Here is a 24123-nt window from a genome sequence, read left to right on the forward strand (position 1 = left end):
TGGACCGAGAGATCCTTGTCTCTACGCAGCCACCACACAGGGGCCGATGGATCGCAAATAACAGGTTTCGGATTAAGTCACTGATTATATGACACATCTATTAGAATAAAATTAAATCTAAACCCTTTTAGCTCCCCATGCATTACGATGAACCAAACATCGGGGTGCGGAACCATCTGGACACGCGGCGGCCCAGCTGGTCCTAACAGTCAGCTGAGGTGACCTAATAAATAATAAAATTATAAAGGGATGAGTTCAGGTGGTGAGATGTAACCAGTGTGGCTGTGATGCTGTGAACCTGCTGTACATTTGTCTGAATAATTTATTTTCTTGTCATATTCATGGTGTTCTTGGTGATGAGACGGTCGTGCTACACATCTGCATCGGTCATTTCCATAAATCATATGGGGACATAACAGATTTCATTAAAGCTGTGAAGGAGTAACTGTAAAGTAATAGTGACATTTTAACAGTGACATTTGTTAAGCCTTGCATCTCCTTGCTTTACTTTGCTGTTATTTTCACCGCCTGATGATGCTTTAAGGAGCACCCCAGTGGCTCAGGGTTCTACTTCCACTTCTTTCATAAAAAGAAAGAAAGAAAAGGTAAACAATCTAAACATATTAAGTCTTTAGTTAACTTTAGTCTCACACACATTAAAGTTGTGAGCAGACATCTGGCAAGATGTGTAGATCATCATTAAATGTTCCCACCAAAGTGGGAGTGAAGTGGAAATACTCGACATCCAGTGTTACATTGCTGAGCAGCAGCAGAGGAAAAGTTAAGTCTGTGTGAACAGCAAAATACAGCGCTAAGTGCAGTCCCATGTCCAAGTGTCCTTGGGCAAGACATTGACCCCGAGTTGCCCCCGATGCTGCTCCATCAGAGTGTGAGTGTGTGTGAGTGTGTACTGATGAGCAGGAGGCACCTTGTCCGCAGCCTCGGCCACAGTGTATGGATGTGTGTGAGTGTGTGAGAGTGTGTGTGAATGTGTGTTAGTGTGTGTGAGTGTGTGTGAGTGTGTGTGAATGCTGTACTGTGTTGCAGCACTTTGAGTAGTCGCTCAAAGTTTGTCACAAACTTCCCAAACTCTAATTAAATTAGAAAAGGGCATTTTAAAGTGTTTTTTGAAATATATTTTAGTGCATTAAGATATCCCAGTTATAAAACCAATCCACAAGACAGTTGCATTACAAGTCTCCTAGCAACAGTATGGCCAGCATGATGTACATGCTATGTCTCAAAATGTCTAAATATATAACAGCCGTGTCCCCAGCTATCCAAGCTGCTCACTTAGGACATCACAATTTAATTCAATAGGTTTGTTTCTGTCACGCCGAACATTTGGCCCATCAGATACAAGACACCATATTTAACATTTAACATTTTCCCTTCTTGCGTGCATAAAGTATATGGAATAACAACATGTAGATCTGGGGGGGGGGGTTACTCACACCACAGCTGCTGTTGTTGCTCCTGCCTCCAGTTTTAATATTGCTCATTAGGGTTAATTATCCTGTGTGAATGTACAGATATTGAAACTCTGTCAGTCTGTCTCGTTATGCCCAGAAATGTATCTAATTATCGTCGTCATCTTCCCCTGGCTTCTTTCCTTTATTGCACACACATGCCCTGAGTTTCATTAGGAGCAGATCTAAAGGCATGGACGTGAGAAACTAACATGAAAAAAGGTGTTTGCATTTGAACATTAAAGGGTAAATTTGGCTTCTTTTAAACCTGGACCCTGTTTTTCTATGTTTTTTTATTTAATGGGAAGAAAGAAGCTACAGTGTAAGTCAATGGGCAGTTAAACCTCTAATTTACGTCCACTAAAACATTATTATTCCATGAGTCTGACAACATTATGGAAACAATCCCTGCAAAGACAGACATAAAAAAAAATAAGATCCTTTTTGTTTAACATGAAACATCCTGAACGCCAAACCCGCCAGACTCAAAATACAATACTGTGGATGAAGTACACACGGTGGTAAACTGGTAAGAACAAATTCTGTTCAACCATGCATCAGCTGATTTAACTAGCTCATGTTACTGTATTGTGTGAACTTCCTTCCTGAGACTAGCAGAGCTGCCGTCTCTGCGCAGCCTGATATGATTATGATTGATTTAAAGAAATGCAAACAACCCAGAGTTTTCTTTCTCCTGTCCTGGAATGCATGTGTGGAGGAGGCAGACCTCTACCTCACAGCGCTGTAGGGACAGGTCTGGCAAGCAAGACTACCCAAAGTACATGTTCAGTAACTATTAAAGGGTGTGTTGAAATCTTACAAGTCTATCTTAAAATTATACTCACATGCCCATATGTACATTAAACAGACGTTTTTTCTAATTCCTCCTCATGTCCATGCAGGCCTGCAAAGAGATCCCCGGCGCGCACCATGCCAGTGTAAGTTATGGGGGACAACTTCCACAGTCCTCTGTCTCTCTGTGTGCAAAAAGGCTCATTTTAAAGTTGAACCAGTGTTAATATAAGGATACATTTACACTACTTTGTTTTCGTTTTGCAACGGCACGACACAGGAGTTCAAGCTCCGCAGCAGAACTAATCTCACTCTGAATTTCCAACATGACCATGTACTGGGCATTTGCCTGCACTCAAAAGAAGAAGCATTTTTTTAAAAAGAATGTGAAATATGTTTGTATATTGTAGCATTATGGAAGAATAGGGACCGCCACATGTGCTATTTCCCTGTTTCCTTCAGTCTGTATCAGTCATTAGATCCAGGGCTGTTCCAGTGGGTTGATTAATCTCCTCTGTCACCAAAACAAAGCCATTTAATCAGAGAGCAGGGTACCGGAGGTCGCAGTATTCAGATTTCATGGTAATGTAAGAGAGAGAGGGAGCGAGAGAGTCCTGAAATAATAATGTAAAGCACACAGAGAAATACACTCCTGCTCTTCATTTATCTGAAATGTGCAACTATAAACCAGATGTAATTTGCCAGTTGAATTATTGCAACTCCAGCGTATCACACAGCCGAGTTCTCCGATCCATTCATCCCACACTACAACAGTTCCAACATTAACATGAGCAAGGGGTGGGGGTGGGGTGGGGTGGGTACAAACAGGAGCAGTGGCAGGATTCAGATTAGAAATACAGTTTGTTGAAACATAATACAGCAGAGAGAGAATGAATGATTAATATATGGTTACAGTTGTGTTGCGGTTTATAAAAATTGCTCATTTGAAAGCGCTGTGCCATGACGCCACTGGTGTTGTGTACACACGCAAATATAAAACAGGTATTATATCTCTGTTATGGTTGTTTCAGTCCTGTTTCTGCTGACACGGTCCCATAAGTAAATTGCCTATTCTGGCTGCGGAAGATGTCATTTATGCTTTGATTTTATTATGCTGTAACAGCAAAAACACTTGATATACTGTGTGAGAGGTGGGAACTAATCCTGGGTTATTTACTTGAGTATATGTTTTGGGTTGTAATATTTGAGATGTTACAGCCTGTTCAAATGGATCTTAGCCATGGCAATGTTGTCCAGACTTAAATATCATCAACTCTTTGATGAATACTTGTAGAGACATTTATGCTTCCCCCAGGATGAAATATATATTTACTTTGTTGATCCCGATTTCTCCTCTTGCGCCGGACTTCTCCAAGTCCGGACCAAGGTCCATAATTGACCAAACGGAAAGTCAATTGGGACCAAGCCCATAACTTGTGTAACGAATACAATTCATTATAAAGTGTAATATTTTCTATGTATATGTTAAAGTAAATTTCTATTGATCAAATACGTTTTAGTGACGTTGGGTCCGTTTTGGCAAATTACTGCAGGTTTAAAATAAGGAGGTTGTTCGTTAAGGACCAACAGATCATGTCCCTGGGGGGGGGGCACTTTTGGTCATGTGTCCCAGTGCCCACAGTATTCCCACAGTATGCCCAACGTGCCAAATGGGCATGTTTCCCACTCTAGCCCTCCCCAAATGTTTAAAAAAATACAAAGCCGTTCATGGAAATGCACCAACAAAATTGATAGATTGATGATATCTGCTTACAACTACAATTATGTTTCACAAGCCATACTTTAAAGATAACTCACTGCTTATCAATGCTAAATAGAGGCATTGAAGGATTGTCAAGTCCAATCTGTGGCTGTCTCAGCTCTTGTTATGTGTTAAGTTTTCGTGTGGACCCCAGGAAGAGTAGCTGATGTTCTGCATTATCAAATGAAATGAAGACGGACTTTGTGGGCAAATAGAAAACGTACTAAACAGTTTTAAAGTAGCCGAGTGGACTTGTGACAGGTGGTGTCACTCCTACGCGCTGCGAGTCGCTCCACCAGGCCGTGCAGATGGTGCGTTGGGAGCTGTGTACGCCAACAGTTGTTGCTAGGGAGATAGTATTTACCCCCAATTCTTTTTTACTTGTATAGAATTTCACACGATTGACTTACTTCTTTAGGAAAAAATGAAACTAATCATAAGCTGTGATATTGTGTATTATATTTCCAACAGAAATGGGAAAGGATGATGTTGTGTACAGACTAACAAAAGAAAACAGCGAGGCCAGAAATCACTGAGCAAAACACTGCTGACAACAGAGGCATGGAGTTAATGTCAAGTGAAGAAAATGTGCAGTTACTGCATGTACGTTAAATGTTTCTGGATGGGAAGGTTGGTCCAAATCTGACAGAAGATGTCTGCAAAAATGAGTGTGTGCTCGGGCCACATGCATTTAAAGAAACATGCATTTAAAGACAAAAAAGCAAGTAGCCATGTGAATTATGCTGTATTGAATACATTTTTCACAAAACAAAGAAAAAAGTGTGACAGCAGTCCTGAAAGCAGAGTGACAAGAGAGTGACAGAGTGTAACTGACCAGGTATTGTCCTCTGTAGAAGCCCGGGAACCGCTCTGTGTGACGCCCATGTCACACTTGTTGTCCGCTACATGGCCTTCTTTTTGAAAAGTGGAAATCAATAGCAAAGGGGTAGCTGTAAATGTTAAAAGAAATTGTTCCAAATTTCAGGGAATACTCTAATTTACGTTCTCGTGGAGCGATTTGAGAAGACTGATACCGCTCTCCTGTCTGGGCACTAAATATGAAGCTCCAACATGTCTCTCTCTTCACATGAGTGGAGAGGAACAGGGACAGCACGTTTTCCATTTCTGTTCATGTATGGATTAACAAATGCCATGAAGGGTTTATCAGTGAGCTTGAGATGTCATAGGCAGCTAATTCATCTTTCAACGTTTCCAGTCTTTATGCTAAGCTAACTGTACTATAGTGGTACTGATCTTCACATCTAAATCTCGCCAAGGAAAGGGAATAAGAGGATTTCCCAAAACATGGAACAGTTCCTGTAAGTCTGGTTTCATTTCTGGATCATGAACTCTAGTCTGTGAGCGTTGTTTGTCCATGTGAAGATTGACAAGACAACTGTAATATTAAAAAGAATCTTTATCAGCAATACGTATAACAGCGACCACATGTAATACTGGAATTGTGGGTGTGTTTGTGATGGCTGAACTAAAGCAGTGTAAATAGTCTTTTTGATCTACAACACGGCACAGAGTCAGCGCCTCAACCCACAGGATGTAATGCCGCCGCTCTCACAGGAGTCAGAGAGAGAGAACGTTACAGGTCATCAACGTCCCTGTTGTTCTGTAGATAATTCCTCCCTGAATCAGACTCTCTGAGTTGCGCTGTGATTTAAAAAAAGGTTTTCACCAAATTATGTTCTTTACATTAAGAAGTCAGAAATGACACAGAGACAGACACAGGTTGATAAAACATGAGTGCATTAATTGACATAGTAGAGCCAGTAGATTACGTTGAAGAGGGAGAAGCTGAAGGGGAATATTATCCGGGACCATCTGTCGATGGTGTTCACATCGGTGAGGTCTGGGATTTTGATTTTGAGCTGCGACGATCGCCTCTGCAGACGGCTTTTCTTTCTGTGCGTGTTCCTGTCCGTGCTGAGCCGGCCCGGCTCTTGCGGCCTGCTCGGCTTCCTGTACTGGACCCCCGAGTTGTCGAACGCCGTGGAGGAGGAGTTGTGGCTCTCGCTCACCGTGGTTGTGATCTCATTCCCTCCCACCTCGTTGTGGATCTCCAAGGTTGTCAGCAAAATATTTCCCTGGGAGTCGACCTAGGCACAGACAGACAGACAGACAGCAGCGGTGTTAAAAATGGGCTGCAGGGCTGAGGCCGGGGTGACTGATGACACATGTGCAGCATGTGTCAGGCCCCGGGGGCCGGCGTCTTCCAGCGGCTGACAGATTACAGCCGGGGAAAGGAGAGTGGCCTTCAAAAGCAGCTTTCCTGTCCCAAAGTTAAATCACTTCTCTCAAATCAGCTCAAGGTTGGGCCGAATGGCTCTGATACTAATGGCATGACAACACCAAAAACATTCATGAATCATTCCCACCTATGTGCCAAAAATAGAGGCACAATATGTACAATATGACAAACATGTGGTTACAAGACATGAGAGGAGGTGACGAGGTAAATATTCTTCCTCAGGTTCATACGAGTCACAGAAACTGGTATTATTCCATCAATAGAGCTGCAAAGATTAATCGATCAGTTGTCTATTAAATTAACTGCCAACTATTTTGATAATCGATTAATCCGTTTGAGTCATTTGTTCGTGAAAAAGTAAAAGATTCTCTGATGTCAGCTTCCAAAATGTGAACATGTTCTAGTTTCTCTCCCCTGGGACAGTAATATCTGAATGTCTTTGAGTTGTGGATAAAACAAGACACTTGAGGACGTCTTCTTAGACTTTGGGAAACACTGAGCGCCATATTTTCTGACAGTATCGACCAAAGAACTAAAATGATTGTGAGTTGCAGCCGTAATGTTTTGTGTTGTATGATTTGTTTATGTTCATTATAGAGTGGCTTGCATTACCTGTGCATGATATCAGGGCCAGAACACACAGTAAAACACCCCAGAGGAGACGGGGGTGTAATGCTTCAGTTTCAGTGGGCAGGCAGAGACAGACACTCACCCTCGGTGAGGGACGGCGGCCTTGCCCCTGACTCGATAGTTTAACAGACAAAGACTTGCAATTGCCTCCTTCCAGACCGGACTAGCCAGGAGAAACACAAACAGAAACCCCCTTTGGTCTGAGCATTGGTCAGGTGTTAGCTTGCTTCACAATCAGGAGGCTGAGAATCCCGGCGGGCTCAAACGCCTCGGCGCCACTTTGTATTATTATATTCGTTTGTATTTTTTCTTTTAATTCTGGTTCTTGTGTTCTATTCTTTTTAATATTTCTTGTATATTCTGTGAGGATGGTGTCTTATTTTGCTGCTGTAGCACTGAATTTGGGATTAATAAAGTCTATCTAAGCTAGTCTAATTATCTGGACCGTTTTTAACTGATTCTCACCTTGGGTCTATCAAATTTATCCCGCTCATTATTGGCCTTCTGTGCCTTCTCAGCCATCTTCTTCTGCATCTGAGGTCCTCTTCCAAAGAAGATGTAGTTGACGAAGGCGTACTCCAGCAGAGCCAGGAACACAAACACAAAGCAGCCCATCAGGTACATGTCTATAGCTTTGACGTAGGGGATCTTGGGCAGAGTCTCTCTTAAATGCGTGTTGATGGTTGTCATGGTCAGGACAGTGGTGATCCCTGTAAAGTAAAAGGAAAAGTTACAAATCACCAAGTTGCAAATAAAAATAAAAACACAACTAACCTCTAATACAACATACATGAAATAATACAGATGCAGTTTTTCAGGCAACTTCCTAAACTTAGACCATAAGACAATTATTTTTCACCATAAGACACATGGGAGCTTGTTCCTTTAACTAACTTGTATTGACTGAGCTATATTAAATTTGATATTGTTTATTTAAAACTAATTATTAATCAATTTGTGTAGCACTACAGGGGCTAAAAAGAAGTGCTACTGTATTAGTCTCTCATGGCCAGACCTTCCCCCACAGGGAAAGGCAAAGGAGGGTCTTCCTAGTCCACACAGCATTTCTGGTTTATTGGCATTTCTTTAGATTAGATTCAACTTTATTGTCATCACACATGTACAGTTACAATGCAACGAAATACAGTTTAGAGAGTTTAGAGAGCCTCCGAGCCGCAGCTAGTGAAAGCGCCGCCACATGCACTCTTTTTTTTTAAACCAATCAAAATCGTCTTGGGTAGGGCTAAGCTCTGGACGGAGCCACAGGGTCTCTGCTAAATATTCTCAGGAAGTGGTTTTGGTGGAACATGTGTACGTTCAGAAGTAGTTTTAGTGGTCAACAGAAAACTCAGATTGGACAGATCATAGCTAGCTGTCTGGATTTACCCTGCAGAGATCTGAGGACCAGGTAACCATAGTCCTCAGATTGGACAGATAGTCTAGCTAGCTGTCTGGATTTACCTTTTCAGAGACCTGAGGACCAGGTAACCGTAGTCCTCAGATTGGACAGATAGTCTAGCTAGCTGTCTGGATTTACCCTGCAGAGACCTGAGGACCAGGTAACCATAGTCATCAGATTGGACAGATAGTCTAGCTAGCTGTCTGGATTTACCCTGCAGAGACCTGAGGACCAGGTAACCATAGTCCTCAGATTGGACAGATAATCTAGCTAGCTGTCTGGATTTACCCTGCAGAGACCTGAGGACCAGGTAACCATAGTCTTCAGAAATCATCCGCAGGTTAGAACGGCAACACAGAGACAGAGGACGGGGATGGACATGGTGGAAAAGAAGGATATACGGCGGAATTTCAGGTTGCAACAAAGCAATCCCTCTCATTAATAGAGAGAACTGTATTTTTCTGTCAAGCTATCACCACGAGTCATTTTCATGAGCTGCAGGTACAAACATAACTATCCAACCGGACTATGACATACATTAAATAATTAACATTTCTTGACATGTCATTTAGCTGACGCTTTTATCCACAGCACCTTACAATTTTGCTCTATATCAGAGTCTGCATACCTCTGGAGCACCTAGGGGTTAAGTGTCTTGCTCAGGGACACATTGGTTGATGTATCGCGGTGGGAATTGAAACAAAGGTGTGTGTCATATTCACTGCACCATCACCACCACTAAAAGACTAACAACCTTAAAGATGAAAGTTCCTGGATGCCTCTTCTAAACAGGCTTGAATTTCTTTAGTTTGGGTAAGCAGAAAACCCTCCACTATGCAGTATGACCATCAGCTCATGTAGCAAACAACGAGGGAACCGACTCAGCAAAGACACAACAAACAGCAGCGTAGTAATTGTCTGGATAAGGTGCACCATCAACATTAACTGTGTCCGTGTTGTGTCCGTGTCTCCTGGATGGCTCACCAACCTGGACGCTGTGTCTATTTCTGTCCACTCTGACTTATATAATTAAACCAAAAGTGTTGCCGTGAACAGTGCTGGATGTGTGTGGGTGTGAAGAGCACTGTGGGTTTGTGGAATTGATTCTGCAGAACAAAGAATCCAAAGTCTCTCAGAGCTCAGGAGAAGAGGGTTACTCAACAAATCCTCGACATATTTTCAGTGCAGTACTGCATACTCTACTGCTGTCTTTGACGTTACATCAGCTAAAAGTACAGGGAAAGATTACCAAATGATAATCACTGATGACATCTCGTAGATGTAAATAGCTTCATCAACCTTAACTAGGGAGGTTTGTCAAACTTATTTCACTTATTATAAATAAATATACTATTTGAAAAAACAAACGTAAGTATGTAAACTATGCAGACACACACACACACACACACGGAGAGAGAACAAGATGTATACTAAAAATTATAAATAAGATAAAATAAGATAACAAAATATCGAAATAAAAGAACTACTGGGGAAAATATACTTATAGAGTGAAAAGAATGTACATGAACTGAACATGAATATGTATAGGCTAATATTAAATAATGTGATGTTACATGTTTTGTCATCATAATAGTTGGACAAACTAGCGCTACAGTCCACTCCAGGAGCAACGCTGTTTCTTGATTTCCACGTCTTCAACATGGATCCACTAGCGAGGATGCTAACCTTTTGCCTGGAACTTGTAGCTTTGGCTTCAGTCTTTAAGCAGGATATCACGTATGTAGCCTTGAAGTTAACTTAGGACTCCTTTTTACACGATTCTAATTAAAAACAAATTAGCGAGACACATTTATAAAAGCAAGATGAGAAGGTGTTTTCAGTGAACTCATGCAGCTAACATCAGCTTAAGTAGCGTGCTACAGCTGATCAAATCTTCTATTGACAGATATCTCTGACACCCAGGATGCATTGTTTCAAAATCAAGAATGTTGATGAAATATTTGTCACTATGACTTAATAAACTGATTATTACCGGATGCACTTAATCTATACACCATGCAGCCACAATGAGAGTCCAAGTAAAGACTAGGAATCTCACGCCTCTCGCCTGGTAGGTACCCCTGACAATGTAGTTCACCTCAGGATTCTCAAAGCCCCGTAATGGCAGAAAGAATGGAACATACATTGATTCATCACATGGGCAGTGATGGAATTGGATTGTAGCCTTCAGTAAGTGTAAATGCTGCATTGATCTCCCAGTGTGTGAGACGGTGGTCTTCTCCAGGTGTCAGCGTTCCACCAGGCCGGACCCGGCCCAGGTGCTTCTAACTATAGCTGCTGAAAATGTTCTATATTGTCTCAGGGAAGGACTATGCAACCGGAATGTAATGAATGCTGCAGTAATGTGCTCTTCCTTACAACTTAACGCTAGATGCTGAATGAGGATTCCCATTAATGTAACGATCAATGCAGTCAGGGATGGTACGGTGTTTTCCTGAGGTGAACAGAGCCTCGTGGAAAGTGAGTCTTAGATCCAGTCCAGTCTCCTATTACACCACAGGGCAGCAGCCCCAAACAAAACATTCATTCTGAATCTGATGTTCATCTCTGCATGTATTTAAAATAGATGAAAGTTAACTGTCTTGATCATTGAGTGTAATGTCACACAATCCTTTTCTTCTTTTCACGATACCAGCACTGACACGCGGAGTCCAAAATTAACCTTTTTTTCCACCAGCCAAACGGCTAGTGAAGGTTACCGGTCACTCAAGAGATTGTCTTTGTTTTTTGGGGAAAATCTACCAACCACTCACATGGTTGACCAGCATTTGGCTAGTAGATGGTGCCAATTTTAAACCCTGCTGATACGACACCTTGGTTGTGATGCCGATATTAAAACAATGACTATTATCTTAATTTGGGTCATTAAAATGTTTTTCTACAAATCCTTAAATCATTTAAAAAAGAAGGCTAAACCTCAAACAAGCCGGTGCACACAAACTAACATGCAGTCAGAATGGATGAGTCCCTGTTTGGCGCTGAGCTGACAGGAGGAAATAGTTCCCAAACTAGTCTCTCACTGCCAGACCTTCCTCCACAGCACTGCACAGCAGGGTCTGGCTGGTCCACTCAGCATTCCCGGAAGGAAGAATAACGTGCTCTGGTTTATAGTCTTGTCTTAAAACCAATCACAGTGGTCATGGGCGGAGCCAAACGCTGGACGGAGCCACGGTGCCTCTGCTAAATAGTCTCAGGAAGGAACTTGTTTTGGTGGAACATGAACACGTTCAGAAGTAGGATAGTCCGCTTGGACAGATAGTCTAGCTAGCTGTCTGGATTTACCCTGCAGAGATCTGAGGACCAGGTAACCATAGTCCTCAGATTGGACAGATAGTCTAGCTAGCTGTCTGGATTTTTTTTGGGGGGGGGGCTTTTATCACTTTTTAATTTATAGAGCAGCTGAAGGATGAAAGGAAAGGAGGGAAAGAGGAGGACGCACTGTACTTGGTGAGCTACAGGTTACCACATTCGATCCATAGTTAATATAAAAATGGTTATTAGGGAAGCGTTCAGTCTAAACACTGAGGCCTAAAATGCATGGTGAACCTTTTTTAAAACTGGAGTGAAATAATTTAATAATGTAATGTTAAACCTTGTCTCACTTTGCTACAGACCCTTCTGAGACTAACCGTGAAAAGGAAAGGAATCACGTCCAGACAGTTTTAGACACAAAGAAAATGGAAAGGGAAAGGTCAGATCCCCTGTTTATGTTCTCTGCTGGCAGACAACATCCCACCTATCATCCTCTTAGGTCACAGCACGGTATATTACATGAACTTGACATGATCTTCTAACAACCGCTCAATCACCTTTACAATCTCTCTGAGAGGGAAGAGAGGCCATCACTCATAAATACATCTCACATAACAACTCAGTTTCTGGTCTGTAGCCGTCCAACTAACTCATTAGCTCCCATTGCATCTCATCCGTTAATCTACCCGCTGCTATCTGAGTGAGTAAAATAGGGTAATGTCTTATTTCTGAACTTCAGTGTTCCTTGATTCACAGAAACCCCTCCGACAGCCACCTTCACCAAAATCATTTTCTGTGGAGCTGCAGAGGCTCCACTTTAATGATGTCATAGTTTAAATGTCTGTCTGTTTTTTAGCTTTGGGACAGAGGTGGTCACTGCTCTCCACACTATCAGACACTAAAGACATCCGACTGAAGGTGAAGCGACAGAGCTGAGATCAATCTACTGCACAGGACACATCATACCTAATGCAACTCTGGCAGCCGAGGCGTCATAATTTATCCAGAACGACACCCAGGATAGGATGGTGATGAGGATGGAGGGCATGTACGTCTGCAGGATGAAGTATCCGATGTTTCGCTTCAGCTTGAAGCTCAGAGACAGTCGAGGGTAGGCACCTGCAGGGAAACACAGCCAAAAGGAAGAAGTCCCTTTTAATTCAAGAGCAACGAGGGGATATCTTGCACTTTGTTTTAGTTGGCGATGGCCTCACAAAGTGGTTTCATCACCATAGAAACAAGCAAGCGTGGTGCAAATTGCAAAGCATTTTATGATGTTAGCCTTGAGATTATGTGTGTGCAAACACCACAACACAGAGCAGAATGTAAAACTGTTTTTACACACATTCCTGTACAATGGGAAAAGGTTTAACACTTTGTTGATGAGAGTTAGTGTGTTTGACACCAGTGACACCGGTCTAACCCTTTTACCATGACTATGAAGCTACAGCCAGCTTAGCCATTAGCTTAGCTTAGCATAAAGACTAAAAACAGGGGGAAACTGCTAGCATTTCTCTGAGATTTTGTTACGAAGCCAGACTAGCTGTTTCTGTTGGTCTAGATTGGCTGCAATTTAAATAGGATGTATGAGGGGGGCAGAAGCTCAGTCTGTAGGGAGTTGGGTTGGGAACCGGAGGGTTGCTGGTTCAAGTCCCCATGCTGAAGTATGGTGGTGGACTGGTAACTCTAGATGTGCCAGTTCACCTCCAAGGCACTACAAAGGTCAAAGTCACCAAACCCCAAGCTGCAGCCCCTCACTCTGACATCAGCGTGTGTGTGTGTGTGTGTGTATCTTCGACCTGTGTATAGTGTGTATTCTAACAACAAAGAGAAAACATTGTAATTTCCCTTGAAAAGTATAAATTATGATTGTTATTATGTTGGTCTCATTTGTAGTGCAATGCAGCAAATTATATTTGGACAAGCGAAAGACAGACCCCGAACCGCAAAATTTAAAAAACCACATGGACATAGGTAAATTATGACTGGTTTAAAATCATTTAAGACCTAGAACAAAGTACTTCAGCAGAATTAAGACTTGTTAAGGCTAAAAAGCATCTGTAGACAACTCTTGGAGTTTATTAGCATCAGGATGTGACCTTGATTGTAATGAGCTCTAATAGCCCTCTCTGGATTATCTTCTCAGAAATGTTCGGACAGTTTCCATCCTACATTAAATCAACTGCAGGAAAAAATCTCTGTTCTGGTGCCTCTGAGTTTTATCTTATTACAAGAGAATAATTCATGCTGTCTCTGCCTCATGAATACATTATATTACTGTAAGTACATCCCCCCTATTCTTTTATCAAGATCTTGAAACATTAGTCCCACTTCTGGTGTTACGGTGAGAGAGGTCACGGTATGATGCAAGTCCTCGTAATTAGGAAAGCCTAATGTGCACACGGACTAAGTACCGGAAATCCGCTGATATTTGGGTGCCTCGTGTGAAACTTTAAAATAATAATAATGAAGATTTTCATTTAAATGAATGTCTGTTATGTAACTTGAACTTGTGGTAGAATAATTTCCCTTTACATAAGAACGTAGCAGAGCATACCTTTTTTTTAATGTATTTTAATTTTTTTGTATCATGCACAAAAAGCAAGCAGGCAAGAACCCAAACTAAGTTTGTCTGTCTGTCGATCTCCTCCGCACACACAACACCGCCGCATCATGCAGTCCCTGTCCACACACACACACACACACACACACACACACACACACACACATACACACACACACACAAACACACACACAAACACACACACACTAAACAGGGATATCCGTCTGAGAATTTAAACTAATAATAATAATAATAATAATATTGATGCATAAAAATGTTAGATTACATTGCACACAGCGGTTTTGGGGTCATGCATACTGTATGTAACAACTTATTTCAAACAAGGTCAGCCCTAGATTGTCTCTTTTCTCACTGGTATAAAGTGGGTGTGGCTCAGCTGGGAGAAGGTGATGTCAAGTACTTCTGTGCACCAATCAAGATTTATAATTAAAATCTGTTTTGTTTACTCCAGTCTGACAAAGGACCAGCCACACAGTTATATAAAGCAGATTAGCTGAGAGTTTGAAAGTTTTCATAAATACAACCTAAATGTTTTTAACTTGATGTGGCGTATTTACTCATGAATATGGAGGAGTACTTCAGATCTCCTTTAAAGGCATGAAATTGACTATGAAGAGCAGTGCAGGGGGATTTGAGTTTCTAGTAAAAGTAAGCAAAGCTTCTAAAACACTTATACTGCATGTGGACCGGATTACTGTGAACTCACCTGTGGAAAAGACCACGTTCCTGGAAACCAGCTTGTAGTCGACGATGGAGAACTGAGGGAGCTCGATGCGTGTCACCCCGGTCACAGCAGAGTCTCCACCTTTCCAATAGAACTCTATATCATCCGTCGTGTAACCATCTGCAAACAGGCAGGAAACATGGAAGGTGTGACTCCTATGAGTGGAAAAAACACCGAAAAGTGCAGTCGTCTCATTTTGTGTGAAGGCTAAAATTAATTATGTATTTTTATTTGCTTAAGTGAAATCTGGGGGCCTAATAGCTACAGTTGATTTACAGTAAGTGCTATGAATCACATGGACTCGGCTGGCTGGAAGTGCTGATTGCATGAGATGTAAATCTTCATGGGAGTGTGTGTCACTGCAGGCAGACAGACGTATTCTACATGAATGGGATCCATAACTGTCGTAGTTTTATGGCAGCACAGACAGCCAAACATGTCATCAAGACTAATGAAGTTGGAGTAATTATTACTGTGCTCTACTATGAAAATCACTGTCTGGGTCAAACCCTTCTGGATGGACCCAGTGGCTCTAACCAGAGAGACTGAAGCTAGCTATCTCATTGAGATTAGACAGCTTAATAAATCGAAAGCAATTCTGCAGTCGGTGCAGTTTCTGTCTCTGTGAGATGAGGAGTGTGAGAACTTTTTTTAAGGGAATCACAGTGCTGTTCATATTTTCCAGCGGTGAAAAAGTAGAGGTGTCTGCTGTATTTCTTTACCAAGAACAAGATGTGAGCCTTAAACTTACAACTCTCAATTTCCAGAGTGCAATTCTGTTCGTCCAGCGGGTACCTCCTCAGATCCATCATGCAGGCTGCAGTCGTGGTGATTCTGAATCCAAATAAATCCACAAGAGAGGTATATATTACTTTGGTGACATATTTTTTAAATAGTGTGTCATGTATGAAGACACATTATTAAAGCATACTGTCAAATAGAGGGAGATACAATTCATGGAGATGTGTGCTCCCTTCCAGTCTGTGTAGAAACAAGATTAAAAAGTCCTTTCAAAGGATATATAATAAGATACTAATTCCAGTTGTTCTGTCTTTGCTGTACTGATGATTGATATCAAGCTAACATCACAAAAACTTTAAACTTTAAAACCCTACCTTTGAAGGGCTTCAGAGTGAGGCATCTCACTTCTGGGCGTTGTACATGCTCAACAGGTCATATGGAGGAGGTTCTGAGTTTGCATTAACTGGGGCACAGCTGACACACTGAGGTGAATAAAGGTCGCGCCCCCTAGAGGCGTAGCTACGGTAACGGCGGTGCTCACCTGAGGCCGTACAGTACAGTGCCGTCCGGGTGCAGCCGAATCATACGGTTCTTAACAGTGACGCCATGAACAAAGGACTTCTTGTCGTTGAGGAAGTAGGTGTCTGGGACCCAAAGCTGGTCTGCGACTCTGTTGTCCAGTGTCAGGTTGAGAGGGATCCCTGCATAGGCCAGTCTCTTATCTCTCCAATACTGCTGGAAGTACATCGTCAACGTGTAGTCCTGTTGGGGGTTAAAACAGCATCATGTAGTTTAGGACTGCACAATTAATCACAATTGTATCAAAATCCCAATATGGACTAGTGCAAAAACTAAATCGCAGGGGGGCGCAATATTTATTAATAGCAAAATATGTGTCAAAACTATTTTGAATGATGTATTGTGGAGCTGCAGAGATTTAGAAGTTAAGATAAAAATCTTTGTCTGCTACAGTTCCTCACAAAAATCACACTATAATCATTTTAATTTCTGTACTTTGATTTAATGTTATAAATTTAAATAAAAATGAGAATAATGATAAAAAAACAATAATTCGCTCCAATATCGTAAATCATATCGCAATCATGCAGTGCATGTAGTTAGACTCAATATGACAATAAGTATGAGCCAGACAGATGCAGTCATACTATATAGCAGATTAGGGCTGCTTGATTAAAAAAAATAAAAATAAATCACAATTATTTCGGTCAATATTGATATCACGATTATTTAACACGACTACTCATTGACTTTTGGAAGTTGCATTTATTGTACTTTAAAAACAGTGAAAACATCTTGAACAGTGAAATTTCCTGTTGAACTTTTTAAATTTACGTTAAAGTAAATGATATAAATAATATTTTTAAATGTTGGCTGAGTGAGTTTAGTGCACTGGAGTGTCATTCAGAACACAAGACAAATTAAGAGTTCACTTGCAAAAACGTAATGCCCAAAAAAATAATATAAAATATTAATTTGTATTATTATTTGTATCGAATATATTCGATTGTTTTTGTGATTGTAAGAAGCCACAATCAAAATAGCTAATGAAATTCAGTTAATTGCACAGTCCAATGGCAGACTAAGTATAGATAAAGTCATTTTGTTCCAGACGTTTGCAATTTCCTCCGGCCCGCGTTGCCACCATTGTCCAAAACTGAAGCCAGACCTTCTTCTTCTTCTTCTTCTTTACAAGGTTATCAAGTTCAGCGCTGAATGTCTGCAACCCAGAGCTCGGGATGGATTCTTTCGTAACAAAGGTGATACTTATAGAATTGTCAAACAACTCTAAATCTCATCAAGCTGCTCTGTGTGACCATGTTTCAAGACCTGTCTCAATGAGAGAAACCTCTCGCAGCTGTTCTGAGCACAAGACTGGCAGCAGCCCTCAGACTATAGACCTCCATTACTGCAGGAACAGCATCAACGCTAGTTTAGTGACTGACCACCCTGCATAGATAGATAGATATATAGATAGATAGATTTTATTACATATTAGCAGCTGTACATGCAATAATATGAGGCTATTTCAATAATTCATTGGACGTTCATTTGCAGCTATAGCTCCACAAGTGGATCCATCAACACAAAAGCTTTTCAAGGCCTTTAATGGAGCTCTTTACTACTCCACTTTGGCTTTGTTCTGCTGACTAATGCTCTCTTAAATAAATAAGCAGGTCTGGGGAAATAAAGAAAAACTAGGCAGTGCAGTAAAAATGCCTACATTTCAATCCTCTGGTGCAATCACAAATTCAAAATCAAGTGTTCTAAAATGTCACGATTTCGTTTGAAAATCAATACCAGCATTTTTATTATTATTATTACTATGAGTTTAGTCAGAGTGCTTCCTCACCTCGGAAACTGCTGACCTCATTTTGACAAAATAAAAGAACTGCATTATTTTTGTTGATTCTTTTTTTATCCTGTACCATGCATGGCTGACATACTGTAGGCTTGTTTTGTGTTTGGAATGAAATTCACTGTGCGATATGACTGACAGTACAAAATAATATAATATTGATTTGTGTGAATGATTCAGTGTATGTGTACAGTCAGAGGACGTTCTATTCGCCTACCTTATTTTAAAAAGTTGCCTGTAGTTACTGAAACATAATGTCTTTTCATGTATTCAATATTTGTTATATAGAGAAGGGATATAGAGTAGGATGCCCGGCCAATTATTGGGGCTGATATTTGGCATTTGCAGACTATCTGTATCTCGTTTTATTTTACGATAACCAATAAAGTTTATTAATTTCTAAGTGCACTGCTTTGGCTCTGTCAGCAGTCTGCAACACAAACTTCAGGAAGCTATTTTTGAGTTTATTTATTATTATTTCTTTACTTTGCATTGCATTTCAAGTTTGAATTTTATTAAATAATAGCTCAAAAGTATTTAAATAAACTTTTGAATATTTTCATTTTTACTGTAAATGCTAATCAGTTCCAAATATTGTTTAGTTTACTACTAACAATATGTATCGGCATCGTCCAGTATAGGTCAACCTCTATGATAGTGTATTTTTCCAGTAATAGAATTAAATAAATGACACTCGGGACTACATTTCTATTACTTCTGCATGTAAAAAGAGTGGGTGTAGGTTAGGTAGTAACCAATGTAACGCAGTGTTTTCCCAGAAAAAAACCCTGGCTTCAAACTTTGCTGTTTCATTTTTTTTTTGTCTTTTTAGCCTTCGCCCTCCCAATTCTCCGTCCCCCCGTGTGAACAGAAGATGCCCTCATTACAGTCTCTCTCCCACATGCAGCTGAGGTGTGGGCTGGGTGAATCAGCTTTACACAACAGCTCCTGTACTACAGAGATGGAGCCCATCTACCGAGCCTCTCACTCAGCGTCTGGACCACGACTATTTCAGTCTGTGCTAGATCTTCAGATCCCACCTCAGCACTCGTCTTCCACACTGCTTTAGAATCTCAGAACAAATCTATTCCACACCATGGTCACTCTACACGGTGTTCAGTACGCCTTCCTGCTCCCACTGTGGGACCCCCCCCCCCCAGGCTACTCTATTCCGGGCCCACAGAGGGGTTTTAGTTTGTGTACAGGTAGAAGCCCTCTGATAGCCACGCTGCATGGAGGCTCTTTGTTTTCTAAATCACTTAGATATTTATTTATAGATTTATTTAGTAAGATTATTACTACTAGTAATGTCATAACATAATAATATAGTGTATTTGATAATGAGGAAATGCGATTGTGATTCCCTAATATTCCCACTATATTACCAAAAATATATATAGAAGACCTCAAAATAATAGCTTATTGTGTGTGTGTGTGTGTGTGTGTGTGTATATCCATTTTATTCATGTGGATTTGTTTATTTATTATTTTAACAACCTGTTATGATGTATGTGTTTGTTGTGTGTGTGATGTCTTTAAGATACAGGGACCTTGGATTTTCCCCTTGGATATCAATAAAGTATCTATCTATCTATCTATCTATCTATCTATCTATCTATCTATCATGTGATTGCAGCAGATAAACAATAAATACATTTTTTTAAAGGAATCTATTTTTTGGAATTCTATGAATTGATTTTGAATTGGTTTAGCTTGAATCGCAATTCAAATACAAATCCATTTTTTTGCACAGCCCTACCACCCCCTTGAGATTTTTGTTAAATCAACACAACCAAACCATATAAGGATGAGCCTGGGGGGGGGGGGGGGGGGGGGGGGGGGGGGGGGGCGGAGGCTGTGGTAGCAAACAGTGTTGGCATAAGCATTTTAGCAGAGTCACAGTGAGAAGTGTCAGGTTATAATGGCTGAGCATGAATATGATAGGACATTCGTGTTCAGCCAATATGGAGCCACACATCCAGGGATTTAATGAAACACTTGATGCCAATCAGCTAATGCAAACGAGACATCCGTACACTGCCTGCACTAACGCTCCATTTAGGATCCCAATTAGCTCCTGCTTTCTACAGACTGTTCCAAAACCCTAACAATGCCTTCCTATACATGAGTTCACTGAAAGTCATGATGCTGAATTATGTTCCAGCACTATTGGAAATGCTGGGAGGAGGCCTCGGGGAAGACCCAGGTCTAGGTGGAGAGCTTACATCTCCAACCTGGCCTGGGAACGCCTCGGGATCCCCCAGTGGCAGCTGGTTGATGTGGCTCAGGAAAGGGAAGTTGGGGGTCCTCTGTTGGAGCTGCTGCCCCCGCGACCCGATACCGGATAAGCGGATGAAGATGGATGGATGAATGGATGGACTATTGAAAATGAACCTTCAGTGAAGACTGTATACAGAGTGTAAGAGTCAGTCGTAATTATTATTATTATTAATTGCCAGACCTGATAACCAAAAAGCTTTCCAAGAGGAAAGGACTGTGGAGGATTTCAAACATATTAACTAATGAAAACATTTTGAAAATACATACTCCTTACTCTGATGTGTGGTGGTGTTGTTTGTTGTCAGATGTGTAGACCACAAGAGACAGAAAGAGGTTTGTTCTCAGCACCAGTGAGTAAATGAGGCCCAGTGGGAGGACTTGACTGTCGTGTCATCTTCGGCTCGGAGAGTTCACAGTCCCATGCTCAGACATGGTTACTGTGTGCCAGTCAAACAGTGTCTACGTCAACTTAACACCAGGATGTCTGCTGGGAATACAGGAATAGCACTCAGAGATTGGGGGGCTTTTCATCACTCCATAAGACAGCTAAGTGTTCCCAGTAGAATTCAAACGTGTACTACATATGTTTTACAAACCGTGTCTCTGCATCCTCCAACACAACATTGTACAAGCCTTTCATTAAATAATTCCATTGCTTTCACAACCTTATAACAGTATAAGTGCTATTGTGTTCTGAGAGCAAAGTGGCAGCTGATCTATTTTTAAGGAGTGTAGTGATGGAGGCTTTGAGCGGTGTTCAATCAAAAGTTATTCTTCACAGAACCGTCACTGGTTCTGACAACCACTAGATCTTACACAAGCTGAAAGAAATGGTCTATTAAGTTCCAATATTCATTCTTGAGATAAAAAAGGCACATCATTTTAGTATTTAATGACTTTTGAACTAAGATGGATCTTGCTATATTTTAGGCCAGGCGTCAGGTCAGATTCTAGTTGTAAGAACAACAGTTACAGTCTTTATTTTAATTTAGAATAAAGTGGTGCATCATGAAGCTGTCCTTTAAGGATAACCATACATTGACCATTAAAAGTATTTATATGGTGCATGATTAGATACATTAAGATACAAGCTTATACTTTAGTCATGACAGATCATCATAACATATCTCCTCAATATATATTACCTGTAGAAACAACTAAAGCCTAGCAAGACTTAACTTACAAACACATCCCTATCTCTAAAAGCTGTAGGAAGGTTCGACATAAGCGATGGCCCAGTGGTCCGGGGCCAGTGTTGGACAAGTTGATAAATGGGCCATTGACATGGTAAGTTGAACATTGCTTTGTTTTTAACCTAGTTTAATGAGATTTGTGAGTTTGGTGGAAAAGCATATCATTGGAAGTATTTTTTTAATCCACTAGTTTGATCAGATCAATTTCAATCAACCACATGGCAGATCATTCAATAAGTATGAAAATATGTAAATCTGTTCACAACGAGATGCGCAGTCATTCAGCACCATTATGGCTTCCTCAAGCTGCGATAATTATCTTTTTTAAAACGATATTGCTGTTGCCTCATAACAGGCCAACATGTGGTCAAACATTTGCTTGTTGACACATCCAGCAGACATTGTGCAACATAATCATCAAACTGGAGTCATGTTTCTGGCCACAATCCTCTCCTTTTAGCTAGTTTTTGGTCTCCCTCCACTTCTGAGGGAGGATGGCGGGTGCAGATTTGCATGTCATAGAGGACAGGACTATTGGCCATGGTGGCGGTCTGCGCTCTCTGAGTGCGCTTCTCTTTCTCTGTGGGTTCATCCCTAAGAGCAACCCCTCACACATTACCTATCCATTTGAGCCATTGTTGATATGTAGAAAAAAAGGATTTGTGCATTAGTGCAGCTTTGAGGCATGTTTTGTTTTTTGTGTGGGGACAGAGTGTTGGTTGGTTGTTCAGTGGTCTAAGGAGTATGTGAAACCATTCACACTGATCAGCATGTACGTAGAAAAATGGCATGATTAAAACATCTTGGTCTATCTCAGCTTACTCATAGCATGTTCTCACACTGTACCCATTGTATTGTTGTAAAGTAACTGCTGTATAAATCAAAGGTTTTTCAGCCAAAATTAGTTGCACCTGAATCAGGTGTATTAACTTGGTAAAGCATGTTAGATTCCATCTTTATTTCAAGCACCCTGTTAGAGTGATGAGTAGAATGATAATGCAGCGTGGAGGGTTTATATTCCTGTAGGGTCCATCCTACTATAACACTAAGTGCAGCAATGTCCCTGCACAGTAGAAAAGTCAGCATGTTGTGTACAGTCTAAAAACTACAAAAGGGTTTTTCACTGAGTTGTCCTTACCTTGTGGGTAGCTGAAGTCTGAGGCTATCTGATGTGTTATGTGGCTAACTTATTAACTAAGCCCTTCAATATAAATCTTAGACAACATCTGTAGTATGACGTTTATAAGGGTAACAATTCCTCCAGGCAGAAGGTGAATAATGTTAAAATGTCAAAACTGATGAGGGTTTCAGCATGTGATGGATTTGTCTTCCAGCTGACTCATGAGTGACTGTGTAACAACACTGCTGGGAGGATCTGCTTTACACTTTAAGGGCGTTTTTTGGGGCTGGACAGGTACTTCTTCGGAAAGTATAGAAACCCTGGTGGGACATACAAAGGAGTGATGCCTGATAAAGTCCCCCAATAAATACACAAATACTGCAATTTATGCAGTACATGCCTGGTAATGTGGGAGTTTTAAAAATATCAACAAAATGGAAAAAGGACACAGAGCAATGTTAATTTGCGAGCTAAAAATAAAGGAGTGCAGTGTGTTAAGTGAGAAATAGACTAATAAACTCATTTCCTAGACAACAAGCTCTGCAGCCTGCCCACACAGGCTTTAATGGGCCAATACCTCGTGTGACTCTGGCTGTTTGAAAGCCTTCTCGGAGGGGGACAGCCAGTCCTGCTTCGGTCTGGTCGAGGACTTCACACAAGTCTTTTAAATTGATTTACCATTGAGAACAGCTCTGAATCCTGCATTCTAGATATATATAATATTATTTATGAAGGATAGAAATGATAGACGATTGCTTACAGTATTTGATGGTAAAAATGTTTTTGTGGTGACTGTTGGTAACCAACTTGTCATTATTTTTGCGCTGATTGTTCTATTAATAGTAATATGAACACATTATCCCAAACAATGTACAAAAATACACAATATACCAAAAAATACATATTGCTCTCGTTTGACAAATATATATTTTTTTCAATAATAAGGCATTAAAAAACATGGCTGCCCAAATCACACACTCAAAACCAATGAGCTTGTTAAAACTACACACAAATCCAAACAATATATGAACGTTGGAGCTCAGCCAGGCTGATATATCGCCCAATATTATTATCTGCTTATTGCATATATATCATACTGGCTTATATTTAAATATATAGCATGTATAGGTACTGAGCATGGGTGTGTATTGAAGTGTAGTAGGATTAAAAAAGTAAAAATTCTTATTGTTAATTATTATTATAAGGGACAATAAATTGTAGTAAATAAATATAGAGTTGAAGTAATTTAGGCCTAGTCCACACTTTTAAATGTATTTTTGAAAGCTTGGTATCTTGGGCATAATAATAATTTAAAAAAATAATATATTTTATATGAGGGATCTGTGTCAAGGTTGTTTGTGTAGGTTTTGTGCGTTTGCTGCTATTTTGCCTCAGTTTAATATGTTTTTTTATATTTTGTTTTGAGTATGTTTGATGTTAAAAAATACACAAATAGTGAACTTTAAAAGCCTCATCTGCAGTCATCAAGCCCGTCAATCATCCTCTCAGTCTTCAATCG

At 40.6% G+C, this 24123-nt stretch overlaps 1 protein-coding gene across 5 annotated transcripts in view; it reads right to left on the bottom strand.

Moving 5' to 3' along the window:
* Positions 1 to 1445: 1445 nt before the first annotated feature.
* gabrb3 (gamma-aminobutyric acid type A receptor subunit beta3) overlaps positions 1446 to 24123 on the bottom strand; it is a 47906-nt gene continuing 25228 nt past the window's right edge. For 2 of the 5 annotated variants that reach the window (XM_034880807.1, XM_034880808.1), the window contains 6 exons: positions 16176 to 16396; positions 15645 to 15727; positions 14876 to 15013; positions 12552 to 12704; positions 7379 to 7623; positions 5784 to 6131 (listed from right to left, as the gene is read on the bottom strand). In XM_034880807.1, the coding sequence (XP_034736698.1) occupies positions 5784 to 6131; positions 7379 to 7623; positions 12552 to 12704; positions 14876 to 15013; positions 15645 to 15727; positions 16176 to 16396 (1188 nt within the window). Of the gene's footprint in view, positions 1517 to 4465; positions 6132 to 6995; positions 7077 to 7378; positions 7624 to 12551; positions 12705 to 14875; positions 15014 to 15644; positions 15728 to 16175; positions 16397 to 24123 lie in introns of those variants that run through there. The other 3 variants (XM_034880805.1, XM_034880806.1, XM_034880809.1) reach the window with 3 other exon arrangements.

The sequence above is a fragment of the Etheostoma cragini genome, chromosome 9 (assembly GCF_013103735.1).
Source record: "Etheostoma cragini isolate CJK2018 chromosome 9, CSU_Ecrag_1.0, whole genome shotgun sequence".
NCBI classification, from domain to species: Eukaryota; Metazoa; Chordata; class Actinopteri; order Perciformes; family Percidae; genus Etheostoma; species Etheostoma cragini.